This window comes from Molothrus ater, chromosome 9 (assembly GCF_012460135.2).
Source record: "Molothrus ater isolate BHLD 08-10-18 breed brown headed cowbird chromosome 9, BPBGC_Mater_1.1, whole genome shotgun sequence".
Classification (NCBI taxonomy): Eukaryota; Metazoa; Chordata; class Aves; order Passeriformes; family Icteridae; genus Molothrus; species Molothrus ater.
Genome location: NC_050486.2, coordinates 31,261,635 through 31,287,875, shown reverse-complemented (window position 1 = coordinate 31,287,875; position 26,241 = coordinate 31,261,635). Strand labels below are relative to the sequence as shown.

The 26,241-nt window shown below is 39.0% G+C and overlaps 1 protein-coding gene across 3 annotated transcripts in view; it reads left to right on the top strand.

Moving 5' to 3' along the window:
• Nucleotides 1–22,892, top strand: part of SLC44A5 (solute carrier family 44 member 5) — a 69,249-nt gene extending 46,357 nt beyond the window's left edge. For all 3 annotated transcript variants that reach the window (XM_036387885.1, XM_036387884.2, XM_054515787.1), the window contains exons 11-22: nt 390–521; nt 3,201–3,300; nt 6,434–6,526; nt 7,473–7,560; nt 9,275–9,537; nt 10,598–10,692; nt 11,070–11,173; nt 12,471–12,544; nt 14,402–14,472; nt 15,546–15,634; nt 16,265–16,349; nt 17,940–22,892. In XM_036387885.1, the coding sequence (XP_036243778.1) occupies nt 390–521; nt 3,201–3,300; nt 6,434–6,526; nt 7,473–7,560; nt 9,275–9,537; nt 10,598–10,692; nt 11,070–11,173; nt 12,471–12,544; nt 14,402–14,472; nt 15,546–15,634; nt 16,265–16,349; nt 17,940–18,052 (1,307 nt within the window). In that variant the 3' untranslated portion in view covers nt 18,053–22,892. The remainder of the gene's footprint in view (nt 1–389; nt 522–3,200; nt 3,301–6,433; nt 6,527–7,472; nt 7,561–9,274; nt 9,538–10,597; nt 10,693–11,069; nt 11,174–12,470; nt 12,545–14,401; nt 14,473–15,545; nt 15,635–16,264; nt 16,350–17,939) is intronic.
• The last annotated feature ends 3,349 nt before the right edge of the window (nt 22,893–26,241 follow it).

The window sequence follows — 26,241 nt, the reverse complement described above, 5'->3', positions numbered from 1 at the left end:
TCTTACTGCTTAAGTCTGGAAAATCAGTAGTTACTTCAATTAAATGGTACAATTGGGTGAATTAATGCCTAGTTTTAGACACAATTAAGTGAGAAGGACATAAATGGCAGCACAATGCAGTAAGAATCCAGCTGTGCTGATACTTATCAGCAGATGTAGTAACCTGCATTACCTATGCACAGTATGCTTAGTCTGTAATCACTTGTACTGATATTTCTTTCCCATATATATGATATCATAATTGGCTAGTCTCACAGTGATGCATTTTTGGGCTTTGCTTACCTGACAGGTTTATACAAAAGCAAAACATTTGGCTTGTAAGATTTTTTTAAAATTTGTCTTTGCACTCTTCATACACACTCCTATTTTATTGATTGGTTTTTTAAAAGGCATCTGGCATTGTTACTGGGAGTATGATCATCTTAAAGGAATACCTGGATCTGACCTCACTGTTTATGATATTGGATTCCAGACAGACTTCAAAGTGTACCTGCAACTGAGGCAAACATGGCTAGCATTTAGTAAGTGCCCTTTTACATTTGGTATCTGTTAATGGATATTCAGGAAAATCAGTCAGTGTCTTTATACACTTTCTGCCTTGTTAAATCTCCTCCTCTACACGTTGCTCAGAGGAGAAAGCAGAATTCCCTTTCTCTGTATTGTGTAAAAATATGCTTTTTTAAAAGAGGCTAGTGTATTTGTAAGGGGAGATAATGCAATCACACTAGGGATAAGAATGAAAAAATCTTTTGTTAGGAGCATTCTACTTCCTGTGTGTTCAGTCTTCACCATGGGGAAAGCAGAAGGCAGTAATTAAGTTCATCATGATGAAGTTGTGCAAGGAAGTGTACTTTTCTCTCTCAGATTATTTTTTCTCCCTCTTTGAGAGCCCCAGAAATGAGATTAGTAAGTCACATTAATAACTACACTTGTTTTGTGTCTTAGAATAATAAAATATGCCAAGTTGGAAGGGGCCCATCAGTATGATCAAGTCCAGCTCCTGGCCCTGCACAGGACACTCCAACAATCCCACCCTGTGCCTGAGAGTATTGTCCAAATGTTCGTTGAGCTCTGGCAGCCTTGGGGCCATGACCATTCCCTGGGCAGTCTGTTCAGTGCCTGACTCTTGGGGAAGAACCTTTTCCTAACCTCCCACCTAAATCCCCTGACCCAGCTCCAGCTGTTCCCTAGAGTCCTGTCACTGGTCATGAGAATGAAGAGGTCGGTACCTGCCCTTCTAGTTGCCCTTGTGAGGATGTTGAAGACCACAATGAGGTCTCCTGTCAGTTTACACTTAGGTCACTGAATTTTCTTGTTGTCTGATCTAAGACTGTGAAATGAACCATTTTAAACAAAATCCTACTGGAACAAGACAACCTGCAGCATACACGTTCACCCCCCCCCCAAGAAAGGAGGAGCAGAAGAGGGAAGAAATAACTGTCAAATATTACTTGCATTCCTGTTACTGCTCTGTTAGAAGATGCAAAGACTTTTAACTGATGATGAATGGATCATAACCAAAAACACCTGCCTCTCCTTATTGGTAGCTAAATTAATAGAACAGTAGCTTACTGCTTCAATCTCCTGTCTCTTCTTTATGTCTTCATTTACTTCTGTGTTGGATCCATTGAGCTTATGAGACATCTTCTATATATATTGTTGAGGCAAAGCTTTTTAGTGTGCTCTCCATAGAGAATATTATGACTTTATTATGCATTTTTTCCCCTGTAACTCTTCAGGCTCTTCCCCTGCCTGATTCTTAGCAGCCAGTGTATAGTTTACCTAGAGTTTAGTGTCACTTTCACAAGAGTAAATTACGGTACTCAGGAATTAATTTGCTTTTCCAAAATCACCCAGCGAAGTAAATAGTTTCATATCCTTGAAGAAAACATAGTCGGAGTTCTAGTCTAGAACTCATCATGTACTGACAATGCTTGCCTTTTTCACAGTGTTTTGGACAAGTACAGTAATGTAACAGAGACAAATTGGAATGAGACCAACTTCAAAGAATCCTGTTTTTATATTCCTTCATGGGGAAATGGCACCTGCAGTTCTGTTGCCAGGGGTAATACTTGGGATTGCAATTCAACATCTTCTGTGACTATTGTGTCTGATATTCTGAGACTATATCTAAGCTGTGGGACCTAAAGCCAAATCTCATCTTCCTTTGCAAACCTTCATATAAGTTTTTGGATACTTAAGGGTCCTGTCCCTTCTGTCTTCCTCTCCCTCCACAGAACTTCTTGGTTTCAGCTGGAGGATACAGGTCCTGCTGCATACAATAATCTGCCCCTACTGGGCTGGTTTAAATGTTGTCTAATGATCTGAAGCACCAAAAATAAATGGATATGTCTCAGAGTCGGAGGATGTGTGCTTCAGGCATTAAAGACTCAGTCTTCTCTAGGTGAAGTTCCCAGATTTTTCTTACTTTCTACTGTAGAAGTAGGTTTTGAACCAACACGAATAGAAGGCAGATAGAAGCAGACTCTACTGAAATCAGAGTTATGATTCAAATGCTGCTTATAATTAAGAGCTCTCAGCTCTCTAATATCAGAGCATGATTCCAGCAACGCAACTGGAAGGTGAAAGTGATTTGACCAGGATGGTCCTATCTTAGTCTCTTTTTTTTTTTAAACTCAAATGAGGTGAAAGGAGTTCATGCCAGGGTAATACTCAAACAAACCTTTTGATTTTAGTACATCTACATTTTAGAACAATGTAGATCAGAAAAATGCGCTCTCCATGAAAAACTTGACTCTTCATCTCCTATTTTTTATTATCTAAATACTACAAATGAGCAACAGTATAGCATGAACAAATGCTTGTATTATGAGCAAATTTCTTGTTTATGGAAAGTACAATTTGTAAAGGATGAATTGTATCTAAGGCTAGATACTGCATTCACATTGAAGTTAATATTTTTCTGACAATTATATGTTCCATTTTTCTGTTAAAAACATAAATATCAGGGTCATATACATTCTGACTAACTCGTTGCAAATAGAATGTTTTTTCAATGGGATTTAAAAACCTATGAAATGGGATTGAAGTTTGGCAGGTGCAGTTGGAGAAAGAACTGCTCAGGCAGAGAATTTAACAGAGTTCATGAACAATAGTTCAAATTACAAAGAAAAAATTACAGAAGCATCATATTGGTTTCGTTCTTGATAAATCTAATTTCTTTATTTGCTTGTTTACAGTGATAATACTTTGTGGTGTTGAGGTCATAATCATACTGATGCTGATCTTCCTAAGAAATCGGATACGGATTGCTATTGCACTGTTGAAGGAAGGTAGTAGGTATGTTTGTCTGATTTTAATATATGTTGAATTTTATTAAATGATCTCTAGAGTACACTCTTCTTGAACTCCATCTTGCATTACCAAGAGCAGAAAATTGGGGTTTAAAATACGACACTGCATTTGTTGCATGAAACAGGTTCAACAAGGAATTCACAGGAGGCATTCAAGGAATATCAGTTACCTTTTAATGAGGTTGTACTTAATAGAGCTTTCTCTTTTAAAGTAAGGTATTTCTTATCTTTCTGCTTCTTACCTTAAGAATTCATACACTGTTAATGTTACCACATACACTTAGTGCAAAGAAGGTGTCTCAGCAGAAAATCTAAGTGTGGTATACTGTTTATAGGAGCCTGGGACCTGTAAGTGCCAACTTTTCTCTGTCATTGGATTGTTCCTTGAGTCTTATAATAGTGGTAGAGGATTAGTGTGGTTTTGGCTGTGGCTTCTATTTAGGAAAGACCAGGAGATTCTGCTGAGTCCAGTCGAACTTCTGTGTGGACAGGCATAAATCTGCAGAGAGAAAAAGAAACTTCTGTGACCAGATGATGTAAGAGGATGTGGTCTAAGATATGTCTTTTTAGCTCTGAGTAAAGAAGAAGGCAAACCAGGATATGGGAGTTCAGGGCTAAAGGGACCTCTTTGTTGTGTGTTTCCTGAAATCTGCATAGGCTTTGTTCACAGTGGTTCCTATTTTACACAGTTTTACACAGAACATTTAGTGGGGGTTTTTTGTTTTGTTTGGGTTTTTTGTTGGGTTTTTTTTCCTTTGTTTGGTTTGGTTTTTTTGTTTGTTTTTGGTTTGGTTTTGGTTTGGTTTGGGGTTTGGATTTTTTTAATTGAGAGTATTACAAAGGATAAATGGACTTAAAACTGACTGACTTAAAATGTCAGGCTCTTGGATTTCATTGCAAATGGACTATGGTCTCATAGGTCCTGAAAGCAAGGCTGTGTTCTCAGAGCACATAGCGTTAGCTCTAAGTTTATCTATGAGCACTTGCTTGTGGTTTTCTGCGATCTTTATTGCTGCTGCGGTTCCCAGGAATCACAATTTGGGATTTTTGACATGGGATTAAGAAATACTGAAGTTCTGCATTTAGCCAGGTATCTGTTTCCTGTCTTATGCTACTGTGCAATTAGAACATAGCATTTAATTTAGGCAGCACTAAATTATACTCTTTAATTCCCATTCATTAAAATCCAAGAACACTTTTAACATTCTTCAAAACCTTTGTTCACAACCTTGACAGGTAGAAGGATTTTAGAAAGTTCATAAACTTATTGCTGATTAGTAATAACATTCTGTAGTTTTCCAGCAGCATGGAAAGGTCACTTGAAGGTGAATTTATTGCTTTCATGCATAATGGATGAGATGACACACTGTATGTAATTACTGTAAACCTAACAGACCAGATCATGTATTTAGGAAGATAAAAAATAAGGTGATAGTGATTGGAAATCAAATTATATTTTTCAATACCTTTTAGCTACATTTTCAAAAATATTAGTTATAATGCCAATAATTGACTTGAAATCCATAGTTAGAAACAAGAGTTTTTAATCAGTGTTTTGGAATAATAGGGCATGGTCTTAATGGTAACTAACTTAATGGTAACTAAGTCGCCCTGTTCTTCTAAGTTCTTCTAAGCCTTTTGATGTTCACATTTTTGTAATGGAGTTCCCATGCACTTTATGTAAATAATGATTGTTTTTGCATTCCTTTCTGGAGGAGGAGAAATTTCATGGACTGTTGATTTGACCAGTGTCATTGGAGAGGTGGCAATTTCATCCCCTAATCCAGGGTCACTTTTCCAATTCTATATATATCAAGGTCGAGAAATAAACTTCCCTTTTTTTTTACCTTGGAGGTTCCAGTGTGCATGTTGTTTCATTTCATGTCCTATTGTGATACTAAGAGGCCTGCCAATAACTGCTGAACACAGCCAATTTGTGATTATTTCTCAAACAGCATAAGTCTGTGTCCTCCTGTGTGACTTGTAATAGACTTTTTTGCCTCTGTGTTCAGACAGCAAATGATGTTTGGCTCAAAACCTCTGGATTGGACATAACAGTTTCCTTGAATTCCCCCCAGCATTTACTACTTTACCTTTAGAAACTGAGTAAATTTTTCTCCTTTTGCTGTCTGGAAACTGCATCCTATAAAACAAGTAACATCAGAGGTGCCCTAAGTTATAGAAGAAATACTGTCAGAAATAGTACTAGACAAAAAGGCTTGTGATAAAGAGAGCCAGCCTGTAAGTTTGAGTAAACAAAGCACATGCTTTCTGAATTTACATCCAGTGAGATACCCAGTTGGAGATGTTCACTTCTGGGATAGCAGCAGGTTTACCAAGAGGGCTGGTATCAACTCCCACTTCCAGAGAATGAGTCCCTGGCAGAGTGGGAACTAGCATGCTCAAGTTCCTGCCACTAGTCACATTCTAGCCACAGGAATTAGCAGTAGAATATCAGGCTACATATACCTTGATATTAAAAGAAGCTGTCAACAGGAAAAGGCAATTATTCATTTTGCCTTCCATTAGTCATAGGTGAGCACCACTTATGTACAGCATGTGCAAGGAAAGTCACATAAGTGCAGGAAGGTGCAGTCTGTGCAGGCATTGCAAAGACAAGTTGAGTGGCTCTGCCCCTACATAGCTAGCGCTTAAGGCAGGAAAGTTTCTGGGAACAGAGTTGTCAAATACAAAATAGAATAAGTTAGTTTCAGGTCTGTAGGAGTGAAGGAAGAACACAGGATGAGCAGAGTGGGAATTAGGACATAAAGGGTCTGCAGCAGCTGGCAAGAAGATGTCATGGAAATCAGTTAATGGCCTTGGAAAGAGATAGGTCTCTGAAGCAGTCATGAAGAAGGAGAAAGTAGAAGACAAGCTGGAACATGGCAAATGGAAAAAGTTCACTCTAGTACCATTGATAAAAGTGGAGTGGTAGAAATGACAAAGTCAAGGCTTGAATACATAAGAAAAAAAATTCCTGCAGTATTCTGAGATCCCAGTACTAGGTTATGCTATGAGTGTCAACAAGGTTCTCAAAGTAAAATTGCTGGAAGAGGACTGATAAAAAGCTAGTTTCTGGAATTGTTACAGCTTATTGACATATTTTGTTTCTTTTATAGGGCAATTGGCTATATAATGTCTACACTGTTCTACCCAATCGTCACCTTCTTACTCATTGCAATTTGTATTTCCTACTGGGCTGTGACAGCTGTGTATCCTTCTGTCTGTGTACCTATCTGGAGCAAGTTTTCTGGTCTGCAAGACTAGATAATTTTCTGCTATTTCACATTAATTAAACCAATATTAAGAGGACTATTTGGTCACTTAGCACTTAATCTTCTGATGCAGTCTTCTGCACTGCACATCTACATGTGATGCACAAACCAGACAGTGATTTTATTAGAATTTAAAAAAAACCTGGACTAAAAGTCAGGCCAAGGCAGGGGGATCGTACAAAGCCTTGTGTACTGCATAAGGTTGACTCTTGGGGGTGAAATGGGCCCTCGGTGAAGAGTGAATATGGTCTTTAATGTGCTGTGTGCTCCATAGGCCTAGTGTTAATGGTTTCTTAGTTAACTGGAGGTGGAATGGATTATGTATGTGTTTTGTTCAGAAAAATATGAGAAAGGAGCGAGTGAATATACAGTGCACTATCTCCTCTGAATTGCCTAACAGTTTGTTCCTCAACACTGTTTGTTCCTCAACAACAAGGGCTTGGTGAGGATTAAAAAAGGGGAAAACTGCTGATTAAAAAGCAGCTGTTATTTCATATGCAAAGACTGTCAGTTGTTGCTGATCAGGGCAGTGTTAATTCACCATTATGCTCTGTATCTACTTCTGCCAAAATACAAGAACTACTGTATAATCTGCTTTGTCAAAGATAGATGTGGAGGAGAGATGGGGATGGTTTTCAATGTTATGCGCCCTGCCCATTCTGGTCAGGGGTAATTACAGCTCCAGGTATGAGTTTGCAGTAGTCCTTTAAGTAATGAGAGTACTTGGTCTTGTCTGTCAACCCTTCAGCTATATCTCTGCAGAGCAAGAGCAGTTTTTCTGTTATATATACAAGTTCTTTAGAGCTAGTGGTTACCCACTGCAGAATCCTAAGTTGCTCAAAAACCACAGTTCTATGATTCCTCCTTAAAATATTTCATTCAGTTTTCTGGCCACATCAGGAGAACCGGTGTATAAAGTAATGGCTAATCAAACACTGTGCAAGTATGCAAACCTGACTTGTGACCCAGAGGTAAGTGTAACAAATATTTACCTATAGGGAAAGCTATACTGACTACATTTCTTAATCACTATTAAATGCACTTCTAGCAAAAAATGTGCATGTTTTAAGTAATGAGTCCCCATGTTAAATCTGAAAATATTACCTGATGTTCAGGTAACACTTCTTTATTTTACAGACATAAACTAGTTTAACTGCTAAGCTGTCTTGTAAATGTTAGCATTCTAATTTGTAGAGTGAGAAAGGAAGGCACAAAAAAAAATTTTATAGGAAAGATGTTCTTGAATTTGTGAGGTCTTCTGAAGGCAGTGGTAAACGATGAAAGCTGCACCTCAAAGTTGCTCAGGGACTAGCCATGATTTGAAGCAGAAGCTTAGTTTCTTCTGGCACAGTAATTACCTTTATGAAGCTCCAAAAATATTTGTTTTGTTTTGTTTTGTTTTTTAATTTTGCCTTCAAATTAAATTTTTCAAAATAAATTTGCCTTCAAAGTCAATTTTTTTTACTTGGCTGTGGGTTTTAATTTAAGGATTCTTTAAAAACTAGATAAATCTATCAAATGTTGTGCACCAGGGGAAGAATAACCCTGTATACCAGCACAGGCTGCAGGTGACCTGCTGGATGGCAGCTCTGTGGAGAAGGACCTGGGGATCTTGGGTGGGAACATACTGTCCCTGAGCCAGCAGTTTGTCCTGGGGGCCAAGAGGTGCTTCAGGAAGAGCATTCCCAGCGGGTCAGGGGGGATCCTGCCCCTGTGCCCAGCCCTGGAGGCACCTCTGGGTGCTGTGTCCAGCCCTGGAGGCACCTCTGGGTGCTGTGCCCAGCTCTGGGGACACCTCTGGGTGCTGTGTCCAGCTCTGGCTCCTCAGCACAGCAGGGACAGGAGCTCCTGGAGCTGAGCAAGGGCCTGGAGCATCTCGGTGCCCAGGAAAGGCTGAGGGAGCTGGGGCTGCTCAGCCTGGAGAGGAGCCCCAGCTGAGAGGGGCCTCAGCCCTGGGTGTCCCCGTGTGCAGGGAGGGTCAGAGCATGAACCAGGCTGTGCTCTGGGGACCCAGCAGTGGAACAAGAGGTAATGAGCAGAGACTGATGCCTTAAATTTCATTGTATTGCAGTGGTGATGCACACCCTGCTGATGTCTAAACACTACAAAATAGAGGAATTAGAATTTATCTGGTTTTATTTCATGTCCAAACCAAGCAAATATATAAAATGAACACTAGAAATAGGGAAAAGTAATTAAATGTTTAGATTACTCCTTTTTTTAATGGTCTGAGATACATAAACTGTGACCACATCCACGGTTTCTCTTAAATTGTATAGCTCCATTTTTCATTTCAACCACAGTGATTTACCTGAACATCCAATTTGGCATCTAGTTTATAAGTAATTCTATTTTTGTTTTACTTGAGGAGATTTTCTTTAACAAAGCATTTATATATCTTAAAAGTAGATTCCTGAAATTCAAATTTCATTTATTCAAGTTTCAGGTATGTGGTAAACAACCCTGTTTGCCAGTACCTAGTTTGAAGTTAAATCTTTGCAGAAGACTGCATAAATCCTTGATATGAATCCTTAAATATGTAAACAGGTTACGTAGTGTTGCAGTTTTGAATGACATAATGGAACATCAAGCAGAGTTATGTTATTTGTATTAACCTGCTAAACTTCAGATGCTATGTATATAGAGTTCATTACTTATGATTGTTTATTTTTTCTTTCTATTTAGACTTTTAACACAACCAATGTGACTAAATTGTGCCCAGGTGCTCAGTGTACTTTTGCTTTTTATGGAGGAGAAAGCCTGTACCATAAGTACATCTTCATCTTCCAGTTAGCCAATGCCTTTGTCTTTCTCTGGCTGGTGAACTTTGCAATTGCACTGGGTCAGTGTACCCTTGCTGGTGCCTTTGCCTCTTATTACTGGGCTTATAGAAAACCAGCTGATATTCCACTGTGGCCACTCTTCTCTTCATTTGGACGAGCAATACGGTAAGACTGTGGAGCTGGAAGCGAGCCTTGTCATGTATCTGACAAATGCTCTTTTTCCATCTAAGGAAGCCAATCTTAGAATATCATAAGAAAATGATTAGTCAGCATTATGGTTTAATCTCAGTGGCAGTCAAGCCCCCCAACAGCTGCCTGCTTGTTCCCCCACAGTGGGGTGGGGGAGAGAATCTGAAGGGTGAAAATGCGAAAGCACGTGGGTTGAGATGAAGACAGTTTAATAGGTAAAAGAAAGCTGCATGCACAAGCAAAGCAAAGCAAGGAATTCACTCCCCATTTCCCACAGGCAGGCATGTCCCCAGTACATCAGGGCTTCTTCATGTGTAGCAGTGTCTTGGAACAACAAACTCCGTAACTTCAAATGCTCCCCTCTTACCCTTCCTTCCACCACCTGTTTCTGCCTAGCACAGCACAGTATGGTGTGAAGTATCCTTGAGGTCATTTGGTGCCCGCTGTCCTGGCCATGTTCCCTCCCAGCTCCTCGTGCACCCCCAACCTGCTTATCAGTGGGGCAGGGTGAGGAGCAGAGCAGTTCTTGGTGCTGTGCAAGTGCTACTCAACAATGGCTAAAACATGGGTGTGTTATCATAATTGTTCTGGTCAGAAATCCAAAATGTAGCATAGCACAAGCTACTATGAAAAAAACTAGCTCTAGTCTATCCAACCAGCACAATTGGGAAGATGTATCTATTAGGTGAAGGCTGTATCCGGTAGCCCTACAGCACCAAGGCTGGTGCAGCTCCCTGCCCCTAGATCCAACCAATTGTAATGCTGAGCAGGTACTCCCAGTAGACACACACACAAAATACATGTACACAACATGTGTACACAGATTGAGAGACAGACACTCACAAACACCAACAGCACCAATGGCTTCATCCTGTTCCTCTGTGGTGGATTGGGATAAAGGTCCATTCATTTTTAATTCCCACTAAAGGACCTTCCTTCACTTCTGATTTTATTTGTATATACATGCATATATGCATACGTATATCCATGTACATAGGGACATGTGTGACATAACAGTCCAATGTTTTGTTTTTAGATACCATACAGGTTCGCTGGCATTTGGAGCCTTAATTCTTGCAATTGTCCAGCTTATTAGAGTAATACTGGAATACCTGGATCACAAACTGAAAGGTGAGATTTATTAATCTGCCCTAGGTTGTTAAGAGCTTCCTTGCTATATTACTTCCTTACTTTCCCAAGCTGTTTTTTAGCAAGGAAAAGAGACTAATTCCACATTATCCATTGTAGTTTCTTTGGAAGCCAGTAAATTTGTGTTCATTTACTCAAGCTGAGTCTATGTTTTTGGGAACCTAATGCAAAGTTCAGATGGGATATGAGTCTGATGTAATTGAAAGCTAGTGAGTTAAATTTGGTTGAGAGAGAGAGAGTTCATACCTAGAAATAAAAAAATAATGTCACAATTTAAGGTCTTCTTCTGAATAGCTCTCTACATTCTGACGACTGTTAATGAGTTCTGTGTATGATGTACCCTTTCCTGCTCTTTTCAGGTACTCAGAACTCCTTCACTAGATTCCTACTCTGCTGCCTCAAGTGCTGTTTCTGGTGTTTGGAAAAATTCTTAAAATTTATAAACAGAAATGCCTACATCATGGTATGTCCTGTGTCTGCATGTTGTCTCCCCTATCTAGAACATTAAAATATCCTAGACACTACTAGTTCATCAAAAGCCAGCAGTACTTGAATCTGCTGATAATGGGATTTATGGGAGTTTTCAGTACATATGTGTGGTTCTACTATGAAATAGTACGATTTTTTTTTCCTTCTAATTTCAACCTCTTTTTTTCCCTGTCTTTGTCCATCACCCTCCCCCCAAAATAAGTGGGAAGGGATGGAATAACTGGTTAACTGCCCCTGTAATTCAATAATTGATACCCTGATTTTAACAGGAATATTAGCTTATTTCATATTGCATATTGATGACATTTCTGTTTGGAGGTGATAGTTGAATAAGGAGGTCAGAAGGCATGTGATGATTGTATTTCTACCTGGAAGTTAGAAGCACAAATTCTACTAGCAGAAGCAGTGATATTTCTCTCAAATAAGCCTTCTTAGCTTCCAGATAAGAGAAGTTTGAAATCTTCACATAAATTAACATACACAGATTTCAGCCTAGGATGTTCTGGCTGGAACATCCTAGGCTGAAATCTGTGTATGTTAATTTATGTGAAGATGTGGTTTTTCCAATTGGAAGCAATTTTGGTGATTGAATGGTACAGTCACAGACTTCTCGTCTCAGAGGAGGTGGCTGTAGTGGGTCCATTACAACCTGTGTTGATGCAATTGATGTTTCAAATTTTTGCCATCTTGAAGAGGAAGTGTTTTTGACAATCTTCTTCACAGTTCATAAACTGTCTGAGCTGAGAGCTGTTCTGGTATATCTTACCCTGGTGAACGCTATTCCAGGAAGAAGTAGTTTTGTTCCTGAATAACTTTTACTGCTTTATTTTATGCAGATTTCTTCTTCAGGGAAAGCAGCATCAGGTCCAAGGAGATAACTACAGGGGTCAGCTCACTTCAGCTCTCCAAGTGCCTATTCTTTTCCACTGACTATAAATCTAGTTTAGGTAACTAGCAAAGGGAGAAGAATGCCTTGACAAGAGCCTTTTTTGCTCTTCTTCTCAAACTAATACTTAGTCTACTACCTGTGAGATCACAAGGGGTGGCATGCTCATTGCCAGGTGATTTGAAGGGGAAAGATGGATAATATTCTGTCCCAGCCTGATGGGAAACATTGAGAAGTAGCAGGTGACTGAGGAAAGTGTTTTATGTTCATCTGAGTTTCAAGGCCACAAATTAGGGAGAACTATGCATTACATGCAGATGGATCCTGTCATATGAGAAGGTACCCTAATTATTTAAATTACTTAACAGCCCCTGTTATTTTACAGATTGCCATATATGGTAAAAACTTCTGCACCTCGGCAAAGGAAGCATTCTTTTTGCTCATGCGGAATGTGGTGAGGTAAGGGACTATCTCCTTCCCTTCTTGGAAATGTCAGGAGTTCCTACTATTGCACTCTGCGGGCACACTTCTTTCCTCTCCCATATCTTGTCCAAATACTGAGTGCCACTTCTGTCCTCAAATGTGGCCCTCACTTCTTACACTCAGTGTATAGCAGCAGGCTGGCCAGTATAGTAACCCATGCAGAGTTGATGGAATCTCATTGTTTTGTTGTGATTGGTCCTTTAAATTCCTAAGTACCCAGTACATTGTAATAATGCCTCCAAGAAACAAGTGGAGCCCCTGAGAGGAGATCTGCAGATAGATGGGAATGGGGTGCTCATCATCTGTCATATGTTTGTTTTTTGAGCTTTGGTCCACTTGGTCTGAGAAAGGGAAAGCAGGAAAACCTAAGTCTTCAGATTCATTCAGAAATCTTATGAGGTGTTGGAGAGTGGAAGTAAAGAAGACAGAATACTTTCCAAAAGATTGTCTTTAACATAGCCAGATGTCCTCTGATGCTTGGAAATTTCCTGGCCCTTTTTTCCACTACCGAGCGTGTTGCCAAACTCCCTGTTCTCATCAGTACTTTCCTTCTTTGCTCCTGGCTCCTCCTTTGCTACTGTAAGATCAAAACGTAATGGGAGAATAACTTAGGAGCAGACCATATTGATGCAATACAACACAATCTAATTACCAAGCAAGAGACTCAGTAAAACTGGTTAGGTGGTTTAAAAGCATTAAGTGAAGGACTGGAGGAGGAGGGAAATGGAGACAAGGGCTGAAAGACGAAAGTGGAAATGGCACTTAAGAAAGAAGAGACAAGGACTGGAGCTGGGAGATGGAATATCTTCACTGTGTTACCCTGTACTAATATCAGGACAGTCATGTCCATACTGAGTAATGGCTGTGCAATAGGAGAGAAGCTGCCTTCATTTCCTTACAGAATATCACCTCTCTGCTCTTTGTGATTTTGCTCTTAACCAGTAAGAGCAATAGTTAAGAGCTAGACATATAATTTTGTTGTTTCAAATAAAGATGTTTTTATCTTGTGCATTTTGCTAAATCTGAATTCTGACAGGTTAATGATGATTTGTCTCTTTAGTAGTTCTTAACATTTATTTTTCGCAGTAGTCAGTACTGTGTATTACCACATCCATAGTGGCAATATGGCCCCCTGTGCTATCAAGAGGTTGAAGATACAAAGTTAATTTTTCATCCAATTATTTATCTGCAGTTTATGGTAAGACAGGCTGTCTGAACATTGAGCAGAAACTCCCTGCTGTACTCCAATGAGAGCTGCAGATTTATTATCAGCTTTTCTGTCTGCCTTCGTTCATCTGTGATTATCTTCCCGCTCTGAAGTTTCCTGCCTTCTGTGTTGTACCATGATATCTTAGAATAGTAGATTTGGCATATTACAAGGTCATGAAAGATGGCCAGAAGGACCAAGTGAAAAGGAGGCCTACCAGCAATCTACATAAATATGGCTTTTTGTTTTGATGTGTCCTTCTCCTATTCTGGCCTGGCTTATCTGTGCCCCTAGAAGTAAGGCTGAAATAAAAATATTTTGAAGTTTTGGGTTGGTTGATTTTTTTTAAACCAACTCGAGGAATAAATAGTCTCCATGTCAGTCCTGTAGCAGCATTGCTACATTAAGGCCTTGCCCAACAAAGGCTCAGTGCTTTTTTGCCTCCTGAGATGATGCTGTAGCAGTACCCATCTCAGCACTACCTGTCTGTGGTGCTGTGTTGTCAGCCTGTAAAACCAGCAGAAGACAGCTTCTGGTCATGTTTTGCAATTATCCATAGATTTAAGGAGAAAGAATACAAATGTCTGGTTGTGATGATTATGTCTCATTTGTCCTTTGCTAAACAGGGTTGCAGTTCTGGACAAGGTTACAGACTTCCTTCTATTTCTGGGGAAAATCCTTGTTGCTGGTGGTGTAGGTAAGCTGCTTGTTTGTTTTCTAAATGGTATGCTTTATTTTCTGGTACCCACAAGCACGTCTGCCATATTCATATATGCTTAGTTAGCAGCTGGAGGTTCTCATTTGTCTAACTATTTGGAAATCTGTTTCTGTGTTTCTAGGATTTGCTAGATTGATCTAAAACCATTTTTTCCCTTTCTCCCCCCTGCCCAGCACTTGGTTTGCCTTGACAGTGTCTTTTCCATAATTGCTTTTACAGCTTTTGAATGTGTGGCTGGTGCAAGGACTTCTGCAGCTGCATCATCATAGTTGAATCAAACCAAATTCGCATCCAATAAGTCAGCCACAGTCAGTTCTCCTTTTGTAAGAACTGAACAAAATTGCAAATGAGATTCACCTGGTAACAGCCTATAGATGTGGTGGTACAGGTCTGCAGGACCTGAAGCTTTGCTGTATTTGAGCCCCTTATATCTATAAGCTATAGTAAAAGAAATAGGGTATTTCTAGCATCCTTATAGGGTTTTCTTTGTTATCTGTAGATGTCAAATAGATTATTCAGTAGAGTAGTTATCAAGTAAACTATTCATGGTTTTTTGTAACAGAAAAGTGGCTTTCTATCTTTTAAAAGAAGCACTTTCAGAAATCCAGGTTGGCAGTGTTCTGTTGTGGTTTTTCCAAATTGTCACAGCAGTTTCAAAAACCTATTTTACAAATAGCCATATTTTGCATTCTGTATACTTTCAAAGTTAACTAATTAATTATATTTTAATCAAAAGTAAAACTAGTACCAAGAGCTGATATAAAGTGTTTTGTCATCACTGTGGAATTACAGTATTTATTAATTTTGCTGTTAAATTCAGTAGAATAGTGAAACAAAACAACTCATTAAAGTCTTTCTGGGCCCATTAATATCTTTATGGTAATTGATTAATTTACATATCTCTTCTGTTAAATAATTAGTATTGAAGAATGTATTGTTTACAAACTTGTATTGAAACCAGCCTTGGATCTGTTTTCTGTCTTATCCATTTCTTTAGATCCCGGGAAATTAGAGCTAGCATGGAAATAACTAATTGCTTGTGCTTCTTGCAGGTGTTCTTGCATTCTTTTTCTTCACACAGAGAATACCAGTCTTTGGACAGGAAGTGCCAATGCTAAATTACTACTGGGTACCATTGTTGGTAAGGCAACCATTTAATTTCCTGAATGCTTGGGGCAGTTTGAGGTGCTCAGACTACTCAGGGCATGGTCTGGTAACAGCTTCTTTGGTCAGCATCTCAGTGGCATAGTATCCACTCAAGTGAGGACTGAGCTGCTGCACTCCAATCCTTGGGATCCTTCAGGCAGAAGCGGCACTGCAGTGGCTCTGAATCTTCAGAAAAATTAGGTTTCACATTTCCCCAGACTTCCCAGGCAGCAAGACACTGATGACAGTGTGGCTTCTAATGGAAGGGACTTGCAATGCATCTCTCTCTCCTTTTGTAAGCCCCCCCTTAAATTTCAGAACATCTCTAGGCTGAGTGATTCTTGAAGGAGTTTGGAATATTCTTGGCATATATTCTCCTCAGAGGTTGAAATAATTTCAGTTTGGAGCTATTTCCAGCTGGAAAACTAGAAGCTACTACATGTTAGGATGCAGTGTCTTGAACCTGTGATCCCTGTCCACAGTATTAGTAACCTTTGGTAGAAATACAGAGCTGAGATTAAATTCTTCTAAATTTGCATAGCAGACTAGGCTTCTGACTTGTGTTAATACTACCACAGTGGTGCTGAAAGAAATTTGGGGGTTTATTGTGGTTTGTTTTTTGTAGACGGTCATCATTGGCTCCTACTTAGTTGCACATGGGTTCTTCAGCGTCTATGCAATGTGTGTCGACACACTTTTCCTCTGCTTTTGTAAGTACTACATTTTCTTTCAGTAATACCTGCAAGTCATGGAAAGAGGAGTAAAAAATCATCTTATCCATCCTTCCAGACACAGAGATCTGGTGGCATACTAGCAAACTGTATGAAAAATTAGCAGCTTCTTCTTTTCATATTGGCTCTGTGATATGGTCATCCATGCTTTAGTGTTCAAATTTAATTACTTTAAGAAGTGTAAGGTAGCTTTATGGTTTATGGAAATATCTGGCTTTTGTTTTTCAGATGTTCCTTAAATTTCATTAAGTTTGCTTCTGGGTGCTTTGTGAAGAGCCCTGTACAATATTGATTTGCTTAAGCATCTTGACAGTAACAAATATATTCTTTGGTATATAGATGGCACTTTGTTTTCATTTTAACAACCCTGAGCAAAGTATTATGCTGAATTACCTCAAAGATTCTGTGAAATACCACTTGAAGCTAACTGTCTCTTGGACTCCCAATGGCAAACAATCAAAGGGACTGCTGTTCAGGCTGCCCAGATAGAGAATACTAAAATCACAAAAGAAATCTGCTGTTCTTGAATTAGGATATGATTATAAGAAGCAGGTGTCCTTAGCATGTAGTACCTTCCATGTGCTGTATTTTTCTATAATGAAAGCCATTCTGGTAGGTCCAAGTGTGTTGCCATGTGGCAGGACACAAGTAGAAGTTAGTTACATGGTAGTGGTTGTTCTTGCAATTTGCAAATTATTTGATAATACTAAGGGAAATAGTCATAGGCTTCATCTTTCATAAAAATCCATATATATATGGATTACTGAAGTGAGGCAGACATGGTAATACTGATTCTTTAAACACTCACTTTAACCTCACTTCCATAGAAACTAAGGTTAGCAAGGATTCTGAAAAACTGGGTTGCCAAAGAATCACAGGAACAAGATCAGTTAGAAAACTCAAAATTGGTATTTAGCTGAGAGCTACATCCTATTTATCTCATTTTATGGGCTTTGGTTCTAAGCAAACATTATGACAGGCAGACATAGCACTAATAACACTCAGCTCCTACTTTTCTATAGGGAAAAAAGTAATGTCTGCCTTGTTTATTTATATTCTGTTCTATTTCCCATGCTCCCATTAAGTAATGAACAATAGATCAGATAGAATATTATTAATTCACGGCAACAGGTTCTCAAGTAAACTTTGTCTTAGGCAGTGAAAAATGGTCCAGTTTTAGAAAGTGCTTAACTCCATGGCTGTCTTTGTGACACATTTTCTAGCAAGAGATTTCCAAAATAGCAGGGTTCAGTGAAGGAATGAGAGTTTCTGAAAATTTCTACCTATACTGCCAAACCAAAGATCTGGAGAATAAAAGGGATATATTGCTATCATTAAAAAATGACAAGATGTTTGTGTCTCTGCATCATGTAAAACCTCTTGTGGTCTAAGAAAATAGAAATTTGATAATGTCATTCATCAACTTAATAATAAAGCTAAATTACCTTGATTTCATTTCTTTTAATGTTGGGTCTATTGCTCTCTCCTTTTTTCAATTCTTTTTGTGTCTCTGTGTGTGTGGTTGTACTGCTGTTTCCTTTTTTGACTGGTCTTGCTGTGTAAATTCAGGTGAAGACCTGGAAAGAAATGATGGATCTACAGCAAAGCCCTACTTCATGTCAGCTAGCCTCCACCGAATTCTAGGGAAGAAGAAACTGAGCCCTAAGAAGGCAGCGGGATAATGAACGCTAAACCTCAACATCAAAAAGTGTCACTTTTAAGCAAAACGTGTATAAAGTAGGCAAAAGTAAAAACTGTAAATGATGCTTCTGGTTAATGGGTGATTCTTTTTTCCTTTTGCTTATATAAAAAAAAAGAGCAACATTGGTAACATTTAACTAGTTTAAATGCTTAAGCTAACAGCTGTGAAAACAAGGCCACATTTTAGTTTATAGAGTGCCTATAAAAGGAAAATGTAAATTTGAAACTTTTATAAGTCTATAATGATGTTTTAATAACTTTTGTAATACAAGTTGCTGCCTTAGATGACAGCAGTTTTGATAATGTTTCTTATAAGTGTATATTTGTAAAAGAAATTCAGGCAATTTTTCGAAAGCACTAATGTATAACCTAATTAGCCATAAAAAAAGATAGTTTGGGACTCCAGTTAATGAGGAGATGGTACTAAATTTGTAAATATGGTGCTATGATTGTATTTTTTTGTACAAGCTGGTTTGCAGCTATTTAAACTGTGATTATACATGCATTAATGATTTCCTACACTGAAAAATGTAGTGATATTTTAATCACATCCACAACTGCATCTTTTAAGACATGATGGTACCCTGCAGATCCCAAAGAAGGTAGTCAGAAAATACTTAAGTTGATACTGTTTAAAGTGAAGTTTTATGGGAGTTGTGCTTAAAAGATTATATAACTGAGAGAAGGTCCCACTGCAGCTGAAGTGATTTGTGGTTTACACAAATGAGGTTTCATCTGGTACAAGATGGTGAATGTATAACTTTTAGCTGATGTCTAAGAGAGATGCACATGTGTTAATATCCCCCTAACCCTGACAAGTCTCTGATTGCGTTCTGTGTTACAGGGAGGTTGAGCTTCACTGAAAGGAAAACTAAATGCAGTCCTTTTTTCCGTTGACTGAAAGTCTTCGCTCTGTGTGTGTGCACAAGGAGTTCCATTGCCTCTGCCTAGCTTAGAAGGGCTCCAAGCCATTGGAATGACTTTGCAGGTGCAGAGGGCTGGGGCTGCACTTCCTGCACGTTTCCATGCTCCCAGTGGCTCACACAGTAAGGTACTAGGACATTGAACTCAAATCTTCTCATGGTACAGAATGAGTTATTCAACTACTGAAAGATGCTCTGAAAGATTTAGTTTGCTTTTTGATTGTTAAATTTGCCCAGTCGTTAGTACAAAGTCATTCATACACCTGTTGGTAGAAAGCGCATTAACGTTCGGTGGGGTTTATGACCCTCCCAGTAGTGGAATTGTCACTGCCATTAAGTAACATCTCTGCTGATGGAAAAAGTCTTAACACTGGAGAGTTTATCAAGTCTGTTACTACCAAGACAGAGCTAAAAATACTTTAATTTATTTGTCTCCTGGGGGAGCCAAGGACCCAGCCATACTGAGGCCTGCCCCTATTTTTCATGGATTCCAGTGGATTGAAAAAGTTATTTCAGTACTTTCCAGAAGTGCCATGTGCCATAAATTTGCCAGTTCTGTGACTGGAGTTTAGCACCTGGAAATACTTTTCTAACCCTAGATGTCCATTGGTGCCACAAAAAGAAGTGCAAATTCTTTTCTAGATGGTTTGAAGGCAAGTTTCTGGGGAAAGTTTACTGACCATCTACATCCCAATGGGATTTTGCTGTCTAACTTACAGCTCTGATTTGTGATGTCTGTGATCACTGCAAAGGCAGTAATATTGTCCTTCATGCCATGGGTCTGGGGTCATATTGATGCACAAGCGACCACCATCCACACCCTTGCAGTCATGGGCATGGTAAGATCTTGAAATTCAGTGACCTGAGGTGCAGGTGGGAGTATCCTTGTAAGCCTTCTCTTTGGACCACTGTATGCTGGAGCCTTTTCCCTGAAGCAAAAATGAGGAGTTCAGTTTAGGACTCCAATAATGTAAAATAAAGGCGTATGGTTTCAAATATAGCTACTGATTATAGGCACCTTAGATTTTGGTAACCCCTCCTGAGATACCCTAGAGGAAGCTTGACTTTTAGAAAGGACTGGGAATCCCACCTTTGGGAAATAAAAGGACTCCTGAGAGATTTTTTCATCGTCATCGTCGTCATCATCATCATCATCATTCCTTTCTCACTATGTGCATGGTATGGATTACACTCCCCCACACCCCCCCACCCCGTGATTCTAATATTTTTTGAGAATTAAGTCAGTAACTTTTGGGGGTACGTGTAACCATTCTGTGATTAAAGAAGCTGTTGGTCTTGTTACAATCCATGTTTTAAAGCTTTTTTCTTTTAATACTACTGATTAATATTCAGCTAAAGAAACTGCATTACATGATCTATATTTCTACTCGACTTGAGTGTCTTACTGGGAGCTCAATTGAAAAAGCATATTTCTGAATATAGCTTGCTTTTTTATCATATGAATGTAACCACAGAGTTTACTAGGAATAAAACGTAATAGGAAATAGTATACAGTTATTTGACTAGAAAACTTTTGTAACAAACCTATGCATTTACTAAAGGAATTTCTAAAAGTGAAAGTTTTAAATTGTATTATTATTTATATATGGTAAAAATTATATATATGTATAAGTTTGCTCCTCTCACTATTTTGTGAAAGTATTTAGAATGTAACTGATCATCATTTTTGAGAAGAAAATTTAAAAGCCATTTTCTTACGATGTAATTATGAGAACTGTGAAAATACAAAGCAATACCATGTAGATTTTGTAATTAATAAATTCAGTAAGTAATAATTATTTAATATTAAAATTGGCTTTTTAGAAATAAATTGCAAATAATTAGTCAAAATAATACAAATATTTACTCGGGAAAGGTTCACCTAAGATATTTGAAGACTATCTTATTAAAATGGTTCCTAATTAATCCTGTGGCCAGAATCTGCAGATGCACACCACAGAGGAGGTACTAATATTGACGTTTTTGGATTTGGACTTTTACTTTGTTGCTTGCTTTAGTATGAAATTAAAAATTCCTTTTTTTACTGTAGTGAGTGGAACACAGTAAAATATGCCATGTGCTTTGCTGCTCAGCCCACCAGGGCTGGTGACACAGTGCCCACAGTGCACTGGGTCAGTGCTTGCGGTGCTGATGGATGCAGGCACGGGAGATCCCAGAACCAGCAGGCTCCTGAGCTGCCCAGGGTCATGCCAGGCACCTTCTCCCTGGGAGGAGCTGTGGGAAAGCAGGTGGATCTGAAGAAAGACCCTTTTACATGAGTAGAAAAACAAACATTCTCAAAATCACAAACAAGCAGAATGTAGAAACCAAGACAGTAGAAAACACCTGCTATCACATCCATGTGATCACATTTGTTTAGTTTGGTTTGGATTCATTGTATCTCCCTAAAGCATATTCGTGAATGGCTTTCATTTACATGTTTTATACCAAAGTTTTAATGTCAAGCCTTCAAATTTTGTAAGAAAAAAAAAAAAACACCACAAAAAAACCAACAAAAAAACACCACACACACACACACACACAAAACCATCAAAACAAAACAAACCCCATGGAAACAAAACACAGAAACAAGAAGATAGGATCATTTCTTCTGATGAGGATTTTTTTTCCAAACAGTATTCAGCAGATGATTCTTGGGTGATCCAAGGATGCTGAATATTCCTTTAAATGTTAGTATTCTATGAAATATTTCACTATTGCATGTTCTACTGTAGAACAGGAAAAATATTTTGGTGGATGCAATGTCAGGCTGATTCTTCAATTGTCAGTAAGTGTTCTTCCACAAGTGGGCTGTCAAAGAAGTGGTTATGAAGAATAAACTGACTGTTTTTGAGTAACCCAGAATGTCTCCCTTTGACCAGTTGCTCAGCCTGGACAGCTGTATCCTTGCAGACAAAGTGCCTTACTGGCTGTTACTTTACCTGGCTTACATTTTGAAATTCATTTATACTGTGTAGGCTACAAAACAGAAAAGGCTAGAGAGGAAAACCAACACTTTATTTCAAATTGACTAACAAAAAATCAACTGTAGTAAGGATGTCAGGTGTGTTTGCACTGTGTGATGCAGCACACTGTTGCTGTTGAGAGATTATGAAAATTGATGGTGTGGTCCAGGAGAAAATGTAACAATAGTGTTGCAAATAAATGAAAACAATGCAAGACTGTTCCATTTTTATACAGTAGATTTTTAAAATAGCTTTAATTTGTGATATAGTGGACTTCTGAGTGGGGCCTATTCTGCTTTCTGTTTACAATGATCATGTGTATTGTACCTGTGTAACTGTGGGTAGAACTGGGCTCTTGCTACTTACAACACAAGGAATAAAACTAAAAATTACATATATATTACTGTAATACATTTATTTGTGTGTTTATAAACATAAGGTTCCTTCTCCATTTCAAGACTGATAATTTCCTATTCTGGAACCATTTTATAAATTGTTCTAAATTTTTAAACTTTTGATACAGGCAATGATTTTTGGGGTAATTTGTAATTTGTACTGCACTGTAAACAATTGAAAATGAGTGTTTCTTCATGTTCAAGTAATACTAGTGCTATTAGTATTAAAATTGTCTGTTACCCTATGCTACAAAATGTCCATATACATTTGTCCCAAATAATGAGTTTTAAAGCCATAAAAATGGCTCTTTGAGGTTTAAGAAATGAAAGGTAGGTTTCATTAATATGATTCTTAAGATCGTATTGTTTTGTCAAAACCAAATTAACACGAGCATGATTATTTGAGCTCTAAATCCTGTTGCTTCTGCTATGCAGAAATAGAATCCTATTGTTTAAATATCTTTGATAACGGAAGTGCTCAATTCTGTTTCGCAGTTCTTGGGGATTGTTCTAATAAAGATTTCCATGCAAGCCGGAGTGCGTCTGCGCCGCGCCGGGCTGTGTGCGGGGCTGTGCGGGGCGGGCCGGGGGCTCTGCCGAGCGGAGCGGGGACGGGGCGGCTCCGGCTGCGCGGGGCCACGCGGGGCGCGTTTGGTGCCGCCGGGGCCGAGCGGGACGCGGGGCGCGTTTGGTGCCTGCCGAGGGCATGCGGGGCAACCGCTGCCGCGGAGGAGCAGAGCAGAGGAGGCCCCAGGAGGGGCCGCTGCTCCTGGTTGGAGGGGAATTCTGGGGTTTATTTATAAAGGACGGAGGATTGTTGTATCTTTTCATTTAAATTTAGATTTTTTTAAACAATGTAATAATAAACTATACTGGGTTTTGTCTGAATCTGAATTGAGATCTTATATGAAGCAAGGTGTATGGCTGAAATGATACCATAGAACTCAGTAGAAATCTTTTTTGGAGTTTAGGAGGCTCACAGTCATATTTTCCCCTGTCTTCGTGAGAAGTGAAGAAACCTTTACTGTACACCATGAGTTGGCTTAGCATCACAGGCAGATGACCTGTGGCAGATGACTCCCAATCTGGCCAGTTTGTGTATGTTTTTCTGGAGGACAGAAAAAGAAAAAGGCCACCACCAAGCCCCATGCAAAAGCTTTTCAGGGATGGGGATGGAATTCATTCAGCAGACATAGCAGTGGAACACTTATTTCAAGTGGGGAAAAAGGAAGAATTTGGACTCCAGGTTAAGGTATGCCTTGTAAGTCATTCCACTTCATGTAGGAGCCTTGTCTGAAGTTACTTCTGGCATTCAGCATTCCCTGCAATGAGACCTTGAATTAGCAAAGCAAGCTTTTGAGTTAGCAAAGAAAGCTGGTATGGCCGTGTGTTTGGGATTCAGTGGCTGAATAGTGAATACACGCAGACATAGACTCTGTGTACGCATAGTATCATTATCATATCAGCATATGATATGATAAATGTATATATCATATCATTTATGGGAAAATGAGCATATATCATTTAAGGGAAAATGAGTATGTATGAGGCTTATACTATATGATGCTATTTTTTGCAAGGGTTAAATGCTATCAGTTTTGGTGGGGAGACTGGTTGATTTGTGCTGTCCAGTCACTGGCCATGAGTAGCAGTACTTGTTTGGCCCAGGTCTGTGCCACAAGGGGTGGTAGGCAGCTGCTGGAAAAGGGACTTCGTGACAAAGTTGTGGGTTTGATCCCTGTGTGGGCTCTTCACTAAGAGTTGGATTTGATGATCTTTGAAGATCCTTTCCAACTCAGAACATTCTATGATTCTGTGAAAGCAAATGCTTATGGAGAGGAGAATGACACAGTCTAGGAGGTTTAGATGTGGGCCAGTTCAGTACAAATTAGACAGTGAAAGGTGAACAATCAAAAGTGATCTTTAGAGGAATATTGGTGTTCCCTGAGCCCAGGTTAGCAGCTAGTCTGACTGAGACCATGCCACATGGGAAGAGTTACATTACAGTTGCTTGGAAGAGATAAAAGACACTACTGTTCTATGGTTAATCTCCATGAAAGTGTATTTACTTTTGTTTCCCTTTTATTTGTTTTGGGGTTTTTTTTTTGCTTTTTAGCATTTAATCTGATGCAAATTTGGCAAACAAAATCTGCATACATTTTGTTCTGTAAAGCATTGCTGTAAAGCTCAATTTTTTTTCGTTCCAGAAAGTAACAATAGCAGTAAAGCATTTTGTAGGTTAAAGAATATTGAGTTCAAGTGATCATGTATAGCCTTGAAGAATCTAACATAGTGTCCCCAGACACTGGAAGGTAAATTGTAATATTAAAGTTATTTTAAGGGGATTCTGGAGCATAGAGGACCTTTACTATGTGTCTCATATGTATGTTGTTATTTTGATTAAAATCTGGACATTTTTATTTTTTTAACTAACATCAGTGTCTCCTGTTAACACATGCAGCCTGTTGGAACTGACTGCATCTATTAGTTATGTTGTCCTCCTTCAGAAAATGTCAGGTTTACTAATAAAATTGCTTTCTTGCCACTTTTAAAATTTGTTTTCAGACTGATGGGTGTTTTTTATCTCACATGGCTTTCTTGCTATTCTCATTACATTTAAATCTAATGTTGGCTGCATGCCATAGAAACTTTAATCTACATCCAGATTAGTTCGAAGGCTACATGGAGCTTTTTCTCATGCACGAGCAGTCTGCTCTCCAGTCTTTTCTAGGGATCCTACTTTTGCACAGTTTGTTCTTTTTGGTTAGCCAAGAGGAATGTCATACGGTGGCAAGTCTCCCTGGCAGCCCTGGAACGTGGACCAGTGACCCGTGTCACCACTTGATGGAACACAGCATGGCGACTCATTTTCAGTCAGTAGGCTTGTTTTTGGGAAGCACCTGTGTTCTGAGCACCTTGCTCAGGGAGGTGCCTCCTCAGGCACTGGTGCCAGCTGCTCAGGGAGAGGGGAAAAGAGGCTGCCTCACTCTGCTCTGGCACCACGAGTTGTCATAGTGCTGCAATTACTCTGGGCCACAGTAACAGTGCAGCAGTGGTATGGTCTGATTGAAATTTCTGCAAAGAAGGAAATGGTGACATAACTGACCTGTTACAGTCAAACAGACCCTGGTGATAAATACGGGATGAAAATATTTCTGGTTTTGTCTCAGCCAGCATCTGATGTGTACCGTCTTTGTGGTTTGACTTTGCAGATGAATGTTGCTTTTGGTGCATTTTCTGCAATAACCTGGCATCTTCCTTTGCAAATCCACAGATCTGCAGATGGCTTAAAGAAGGAAAGGATTGTTTTATACGGAGCTTTGTAATGTAGTTTCTGGTTGCCATCATTTTCAACACATCTGACCAACTCAATTTCCTGTCTTGAATCAACTTTCATTTCATTAAGTCCCAGGTTCTCATTTCTGTTGGTTTGGCTGGGCTCTCTGGGCAATCTGTTTTAATTTTAGTCTGAAAGAAGCTAAGTTTGGAAAAGACTCAGTTCTCCCAGGAGAAGGGTCTGTACTTATTTTGCTCCAAATGATAATGTCATAAGGGTTTAGTAGTTTTTATTTTACTTTTTGTTTGTTTTAGTTTACAAAGTTCCACTTTCTTACAGAAATACTGAAATTTGGGCATGACATTGGTATGTTTAAACTCATAAATGGGCTGCTTTTTTGAGAACACTAACAATGGTCCAAAACAGATAACAAATCAAAGTATAACAGTCAGCTGTAGTGGTTCTGGGTCACCAGAGCTTAAAAAATTGTTGCTAAACTCTTTGAGAGTTTTATATTAGTGGCTCTTGTATTGCAGTGGCAACTCTTTCTGAACTGATGTAGTGATAAACCTGCGCTGGCATATTTGAATGTATGAGTGGAGCATGTCT